Below are 9,073 nucleotides of genomic sequence, written 5' to 3'. Positions count from 1 at the left end.
TTATGAAAGTCCGAACTCTTGCTTAATAATATCGGCACCTTTCTCGCCGATCATGATGGCCGGTCCCATCACACCGGTGCTGGTGATGGTCGGCATCACGCTTGCATCCACCACTCGCAGATTTTGCACTCCCTTGACCTTCAACTTGGTGTCTACGACAGACCCCATCGCGCAAGTCCCAGCGAAGTAGTTATAACCACTGAACATGCAGCTCGAGTAGCACTTCCAAAATTCTTTGCTTTGTTTAGAAAACTGACCACAGTTCACCGACACCGGATCGACTAATTCAGCGTTCACATTCTTCAAATGTGTTGTTTCGACAATGCGAGAGAAATCTTCAAGAGAGTTAACAGTATTTTCTAAATCTTCTTCGTTGGACAAATACTTATAGTCGATAACGGGATGATCGAGGGCATTAGAACTTTTCAGGGCTACTTTGCCCCTCGTTTTAGTATTTAGAATGCTTAACATATGGAAGATCGCTTTCCTTCCTTTAATCAAAGTGTAAAGATCATCGCAAATCTGATGTTTAAAGCGGAAATTGTACGTACAATAATACAAAACAATGCTTTCTGGGACGATAAAGCTACCGACTTGGTAATCTGCTTGCCCTTGTGACTTGTCAAAAGCTAGGTGACTTAATATGGTGGGAGCTGGGTACTCATAGGGGTTCATAGGCGGCGGCGGTCCGCTTGCCTTCTCGGTTTTATGGATTAAAATAGTGGAAACGTGGTCTTGCAAGTTTTCTCCAACGGGCAGCTCAGATATGACTTCGATGTTATGTTTCTGCAGTTGATCTTTTGGACCGACACCGGACAGCATGAGGAGTTTTGCAGTGTTAATCGCGCCGGCAGATACAATGACCTCTTTTGTGGATTTGTACACCATAGTTTTACCATCATTGGTGAGTGCTTCTACGCCTATAGCATTTTTGTTGCCATCAAAAAGTATTTTGGTCACTTGAGTGTGTTTAGTGACATATAAATTTGGTCTATCTTTAATAGGCGTTAAGTATGCGCGCGCAGTACTTTGCCTTGCGCCGTCGCCGACTGCAATTTTCATTCGAGAGCAACCTAAAGGATGGTTCTCGTTCAAATCTGGCACTTCCTGATATCCCATGTCATTGCATGTCTGAAAATATTTTTCATCATCGTCGTATTTTTCTACACTGACTTTGAAGTATCCTTCTGTTCCATATAAATCTTTGTCAATGTCCGAAGCCAGTATTTTAGGAATTGCAACACTTTCGGCTTTTTCTAAAGTAGGGCAGTGCATTCTCCCACTTCCACGTGTCGTCTCCGAGTAAAGCTGCCCACGAGTTATAGTCCCGCGGGATCCCTCTGAATACATCAGGTAGCTCATGGAGCTGGTGCCTCCCAACATCCTTCCTAAGGAGTTCGGTGCGTTCGGTTGCTGATGGCAAGTTTCAACGCGCTGATCCGCTTCCATGGTGATGTTCCAATCGTACTGAGTCTCCCTCATCATGAAGTATAGCGTGCCAGGGATCTGAAGGGAATACAAATATATTAAAATAGCTGTCATTGGAGTGAAAACAGTTTTTCCGAGATAAAAGTCCCGCTATATATTTTGCCGGGATAAAAAGTATCCTACGTCCTTCCCTCTTCTTTGGATCTTAATCTATCTATCTCTTACACCAAATTTCATCGAAATCCGTTGGGTGGTTTTTGAGTTTATCTCGTTCAGTCAGACAAAAAGATGCGGCGGGGACTTTGTTTTATAATATATTTTTAGAACTTTTTCAGGGGAACAATTCCGTCATACATATTTGTTGCATAACTTTAACCGCTAACGCAGCTCACGTAACGGAAGCTCTCAAACGGAATACATTTTCTTTGTTTTTAAAACATTTTTCATTACTGCTCCGCTCTTATTGGTCAAACCGTGATGATATATAGCCTATAGCCTTCCTCGATAAACGGGCTATGCAACACTAAAATATTTTTTCAATTCGAATCAGTTGTTCCTGAGATTAGCGCGTTCAATCAAACAAACTCTTCAGCTTTATACAATAGTAAAAATAATTTAATCTTCTTCTTTTTTTATTGAAATTGTCATTTTATTCGAATACGTTTATCTTCTATCTTACATAACAGCTAATAGATTTATAAATAAAGATAACTTACTGATTTAATTATTTCTACTATAATTATATTTTTCTTGATTTGGTAATCTATCTATAGAGGCATAAAATGCGTTAACCATTACCTCAGATTCTAACGGAGGGTCTCCCCCGGCCTCTATAAGCAACACGTTGACGTTGGGGTCTTCCGTGAGCCGGTTGGCGACGACGCTCCCCGCCGTGCCCGCGCCTACCACGATAAACTCGAAACTCGCTCCATCTACAATTCATATTATTTTCATATTCTTTCATGCAACGGTTTCATGAAGACCTTTCAATTATGTGGCCCATCAATGTTTCCGTTACCTTACAACGACACATTATGGCAGTATTATTTAAATTAGTATCTTTTATACTTATACTAGCTTTTGCCCGCGGCTCCGCCCGCGTTATAAAGTTTTTCAGGCTAAAGTTTTCCGTTATAAAAATAGTAGTTTCCCGGGAGCCTATGTTCTTCCCAGGGTCTAACACTGTCTCCATACCAAATTTCATCTTAATACGTTGGGTAGTTTTTGAGTTTAACACGTTCAGGCAGACAGATACAGCGGGAGGCTTTGTTTTATAATATATTTTTTAGAACTTTTTTAAGAGGAACAATCCCGTCATACATCATTGTTGCATAACTTTAACCGTTTACGCAGCGCACGCAACGGAAGCTCTCAAAACTAATAAATTGTTCCCGTTTTTCAACATGTTTCATTACTGCTCCGTTCCTATTGGTCATAGCGTGATGATATATAACTTAGAGCACTCCACAAACAAAGGGCTATTCAACACAAAAAAAAAAATCTGTTCCAATCGGTAGTTCCTGAGATTAGCCATTACTGCTCCGCTCCCATTAGGTATAGCGTGATGATATATAGCCTATAGTACTCCACTAACAAAGGGCTATCCAACGCAAAAATAATTTTTCAGTTTGGACCGGTAGTTCCTGAGATTAGCCATTACTGCTCCGCTCCTATTAGTCATAGCGTGATGATATATAGCCTATAGCACTCCAGGAACAAAGTGCTATCCAACACAAAAATATTTTTTTCAGTTCGATCTAATAGTTCCTGAGATTAGCCATTACTGCTCCGCTCCTATTAGTCATAGCGTGATGATATATAGCCTATAGCACTCCAGGAACAAAGTGCTATCCAACACAAAAATATTTTTTTCAGTTAGATCTGATAGTTCCTGAGATTAGCCATTACTGCTCCGCTCCTATTGGTCATAGCGTGATGATATATACCCCATAGTACTCCACGAACAAAGAACTATCCAACACAAAAAGAATTTTTCAGTTCGAACCGGTAGTTCCTGAGATTAGCCATTACTGCTCCGCTCCTATTGGTCATAGCGTGATGATATATAGCCTTTAGCACTACATTAATAAAGAGCTATCCAACACAAAAAGAATTTTTCAGTTCGAACCGGTAGTTCCTGAGATTAGTCATTACTGCTCCGCTCCTATTGGTCATAGCGTGATGATATATAGCCTATAGCACTCCACGAACAAAGGGCTATCCAACACAAAAAGAATTTTTCAGTTTGGACCGGTAGTTCCTGAGATTAGCCATTACTGCCCCGCTCCTATTGGGTATAGCGTGATGATATATAGCCTATAGCACTCCACGAACAAAGGGCTATCCAACGCAAAAAGAATTTTTCAATTTGGACTGGTAGTTCCTGAGATTAGCGCGTTCAAACAAACAAACAAACAAACAAACAAACAAACTCTTCAGCTTTATATAATAGTATAGATTATACACATATTTTTCATTTCACTGTTTTTTCAAGTAATTTATATCGTCCAGCAAAATATTTGTTGTGCTTTAATTTCTCTTACCTGGTACATCGATGTGCTTCGGCCACAAATATTCTGTCAACTGCAAGAATACCAGCACCTTGAGTGCCTGCTGCACGCCCCGGATCATCGTAAACGCGCTCTGGGAATCCATTGCGTCGCACTATTTTGAAAACATGTCAGAGATTAACAAAATATGTCATTTCGTAGTTGTATTTTTTCTCCAAAAACATAGCACACGGAGCGAATTCTTATTTTTTCAAGGCACGCTCACAACTTGTAGCAAAATAATGAATACAGATACTACTGCTACAACTGAAACCAAAAACAAGCCGACTTATATATACTTTAGAAATTTTATATGAAATCTTGTTTTGTATCCCCAAAAAGAGAGCCAGTTTCAATGTTAATTTTAGTAAAAAACCAGTCGGATCAGCTCTCTGCTTAATCAAGTAATTTATTTTTTACGGCGATAATTAATAAATTTTAGTATAGGACTAATCAAACCAACTTCAATACCACTACAAATCAAAAATCGTTGAACTTCATATTATACGGATTAATACGAAATTATTAAAAAAACTATCAATGTAATCTTGTTTCCAATTTGTTCGCTCGATATTCAGAAGCCCTAATAAGTTACACTTTTTTCTAGACCCTATTGACTTAACATCAGACAACCCTCAAAGAATGCTCTGAAATATGGAAGATACGTGACAATAATTTTCTTTACCATTAAAGCCAAAGATAATTAACGTTTAATATATATTGGCAATGTAAACTATAAATATTGTAAGGGACAATCCCGACTTTACAGAAGAGACTTAAAACAAAATTTTACATGTCAAGACGTCACAACTTTTTCACTATTTTATCTATTTTAGTAAGATGCTTACTTAGATACTTTTTTACTAATATTTAAGATACTTTTGAAATTCTTGTATTTAAAATAAATTTATAAGTTTGAAAGCAATACTCGCCCTGTATTACTGAAAGTTTTCCTATTTTGCCACTCTCAACAGAACAAACTGACCTCGTAGGTTCCTGTTTCAAGAGATATCAAAATTTCAAATGTATCTTTACAGATAGATAAGAAATTACATTTCCATAGACTAAAAAGTATACTTATGACAAGATAACCCCTAAAATATTTGATATTTCCTCTGTCGATTTTGAAGTTAACACGTTAAACGCCATGGGGGTCACCGGTGACCTCACCCTTCCTCTATCATAGCGCCATGGGGGTCACCGGTGACCTCAACGTATAGTCATATTCAAACTACTTTTTCTCGCCGCCGGCCATACTGACTGTTACTTTATTCGTACTCCGTGACCGGCACGGCGCTGTAGAACTATACTGCGCAGTGGGACAAACATACCTTGTAAGGAATTGAAAAAATGAAAGATAGCGAAAAAAGTAATCAAAATAAAAATTCAGGATATATAATTCAAATTAGTCTTTATTATTTAAACGAAAATTAGCAGTCTTTGTTTTTTAATGAAATACAAACATAAAAATCAGTTTTACTGAAAAATAAAATAAAGTTCTCATTAGTAAGCATAATTACAAACAACCATTAGAAATATAAATAATTAGCCATAATATTTGACAAAACATGCTGTAAAAGATGAGATAAGAAACCTTTTATAGCATCAACATATTAGCGATGGACATAATTGAAACATTTTAGACAAAAGTGAGAGAAATTTCTGACGCGTTGATTTGCTTCCATTCATCCTGCGTAAATTCGAAGTCCTCCATAGCTAAATCCATATCTAAAGGCTCGCACATTAACTATTCAATAAGAAAATGATGACAGCTAAGATAGTAGGAACGTAATTGATCTAGTAACACACGTTCTATCACCGTAAGCGCGAGCGCACTACTGGTGTGGCGGGTGGGCGGCGCGGCGCCGGGTACCGGAAAATATATTTTCTGTATTTGTGCGCCATGGGGGTGCACCGGTGACCTCGGCTATGTATTTGACTGTAACTATGTAACCCATGTACAGAATTGAATAAAACTTATTTTCTATACGTATCGTAACATAATAAACAAATTACGACCAAAAGTATTTTTACGATTTTTATTTTTTTCTATCGGCGTTTAACGTGTTAAGAAATAACAAATAGATTATAACCCAGTTAATTGCGATTCCGCTAATCAACACCTATATTTATAAACGACTGAATAAAATAAGAAAGTAATATTTAAGATGTTTCACCTGCGCTTCGCTCTAATGCTACAATAACAATTGCGGCAGCTGAAGGTATTTATAGCAGCAAAAATAAACAGTAGTTAAAATGCAAAGTTCATATTTCGGTTCCGCAAATTTATTTCCATCACACATTATGCGATAAATGAATACAATATAACATATTTAAATCTTTTCTTATTTACGACAGATAGAATATCAAAGAAAATTAATTATAAATCTAATGAATAGACGCTAATTAATAATAATTAATTAACGTCTCTTTATTCTTCTTCGTCATTCGAAGATCATGAAATGATAAGTGGATTGTATTGTAACACCAGAAGTGACTTAAGTATTATTAATATTTAAGAAAATACCAATTTTAAATGTTCTCAATTAATAGGTAAATATAAATATGTACTAAACAGATTGCCTTAGGCGTTACGGCAACATCCAATTTATATCTAAAACTTAAAAATTACGACTATCTTCGTCTGGTGAAACGACGTCTGGTTTTTGAATAGTTTAGAAAGCTCTTGCAAATGGGTCAGTATATTATCATTTGGAGTAAACTCGTGAGTGGCGCGACTTGAGATCCACGTGAAGATAACTCGTACTTGATTCTTATCATGATAATTGGTTTTTGAAGGATCGGTAGCCGCTAGCCGGCGCCAGTATGAGCTCTTGTGTATAAGTGGGTAGTGACGTAGTCGCCACTGTAGAGGAACAGATGGTTGAGTTCCTTTAAGAGCGTTTACGCATCCGCGCGCCGTATGTCTCAAAAACAGCACTTTTCGAAGGAGATAATATCCATCAAAACATTATTTTAAAAACATATGAATTAGTAATTACTATAGAAAATTTTGTTGTCTAAAAGTTAGTAGAGAAAATTTTTAGATTTATTGAGTATTTGTAAATTGTTTAATGATTACTGAACAGAGGTTTTCAAATTTGCGCTTCGAACGTCTATTTCGAAGCTCAAAATATCTTAAACCACTAAGGAACATAACAATATGTTATTTTTATCTAACTAAAAAGATCCTGAAGAAAAAGTTAGTAGAGAAAAAATATCTTTTTATGTTTAATTCATGAGAAATAAAAATTCAAAGAATTCGAAAATTTCAGAAATGTTGGTCATTTAAATGATTTTTTTATCACTATATCTTACTTAATTGAATATAATATTGGATTACTATAATAGAAGAACATCTCCTTAAAACATACAATTTAAAAATTCAACAAAATTCGTTCTGTTATTTTTCTATAAATATTTTAAATACCACTATAAAACGCAACGCGCAAATCGTTTCAAATTAGTCCGCCTTGAGGCTTTCTAGAGAGAGGATGTATCGCTCGTCGCTCCGGCCAGACTCCAGTTGGCCTTTGCTGTGCGTAGAAAAATAGTCACGTGTATACAGTGATTGCCACATCTTAGTACTTTAGTAAAGTAAAAAAATTTTTTTTTTTTCTTTTAATGAGTGACAATAATTTTAGTAGTTACTATAAATTATTATTATATTATTATGTTTCAGACACAATGGGAAGTAAAGCTATTTCTAGGCAAGAAAAGGAAACGCAACAACGCTGAAACTTCGGCTAAAGCAAAAGCTAAAAGATTGATGTACTAATGTTATAACATGCGTCAGTAGTTATGGTTGTTGCTTTTTACTCATTAAACACTTGAGCAACAGTTACTCGAAGGAAAAAATGGAACCTTAAGCTAAAAACAATTAGCCCATTGAAATGTTACATGAGCTTTGTTTTTTTAGAGGACCCAATATTATTTTTAGAACATGTGTGGGGGGTCAATAGAAGCTTAATCTCAAGTTTGTGAGGTCACCCTCCTTGTCCCCTGGCGCCATCATGGAAAAAGGGGTGAAAACACTTTTTTCGCGATATCTCGGAAACTATGCGTCTTACATAAATTTTGTAAAGTCATAATTTGTAGCAAATTGTTTTGCCTACAAATATGATTATATAACTTTTTGCCATAAATAAAAAATTAAAGAAGTTATTATCAAATATGTGAGAAAATGTTTATAATAGTTTTCTTTTTTGCTCTATAACTTTTTTTATTATTACAATTTTTTTGTTAAATTCGTACAACTTTACTTATTTATTCCTAACTCTTTTCTTTGCCATAGAACTTACCAAATTTAACTTATCGAATGTTATGCAGGTAAAAAAGGTATGAGGTACCATTTGGGGATAAAGGAGAAAAAAAACATATTTGCAGGCAAAACAATTTGCTACAAATTATGGCTTTACAAAATTTTTGTAAGACGTTAAATGTTACGACGAGTTAGCTAAATGATTGAAATTAGCTGCAGAGGACAGGATGCAAGAGGCCGCTAGAGAAGAAACTGATAAAGATGTTGCCTGTAGCGATGTAAAAGACGGTATTCCCATACTTACAGTCAAAGCTGACTGCTGTTGGTCAAAAAGTACAGAACCAACTATTTTGCTTCATCGTGTGTCGCAAATATTATGCAAAACTATGGATACAAAACTGGTAAATTGTTATACATGGATGTACAATCGGTCGATTGATGATCGATGTCACTGAGAAGCAATACCTATTAAAAAAAAACTATCCAAAAAAATATAACCAACTTCCAAAAAAAGAAATCTTTTATTTCTCACTTTTTAGTTATACATCTAAAAATGACATCTCATTACATACACCTTCTGACTCAAAATATAAATTCCAATATGTAATTTCTAATGACTTAATTTAAACTTTCAATACGCTAAATATTAAAAACTGCAGATCTATGGAGTAATTATGTGGTCCATTATAAACATCGTAGCACAGTAATTTTCCTGATTTATTGTCTGATTACGGAGTTCTGGTGCCTATCTTTCGGCTTCATGATGAGCTCCACTTTACTAAGGGAGTACTTTCTAAATGCAAATGCTTAAACTTTTAAGCATTTACATTTAAAA

At 35.8% G+C, this 9,073-nt stretch overlaps 1 protein-coding gene across 1 annotated transcript; it reads right to left on the bottom strand.

Annotated features, from left to right (window-relative positions):
• Positions 1-4,086, bottom strand: LOC115447067 (glucose dehydrogenase [FAD, quinone]). Its single transcript, XM_037444982.1, has 3 exons — positions 3,972-4,086; positions 2,227-2,360; positions 1-1,506 (listed from the first exon to the last, which is right to left on the bottom strand). Exons 1-3 carry the CDS (start codon positions 4,081-4,083, stop codon positions 1-3), a joined length of 1,752 nt encoding a protein of 583 aa, XP_037300879.1. The 5' UTR covers positions 4,084-4,086.
• Positions 4,087-9,073: the final 4,987 nt, after the last annotated feature.

The sequence above is a fragment of the Manduca sexta genome, unplaced genomic scaffold, assembly GCF_014839805.1.
Source record: "Manduca sexta isolate Smith_Timp_Sample1 unplaced genomic scaffold, JHU_Msex_v1.0 HiC_scaffold_104, whole genome shotgun sequence".
Taxonomy (NCBI): domain Eukaryota; kingdom Metazoa; phylum Arthropoda; class Insecta; order Lepidoptera; family Sphingidae; genus Manduca; species Manduca sexta.
Note: the sequence above shows the minus strand (reverse complement) of the source record. Positions and strands in the feature narration are given on the sequence as shown.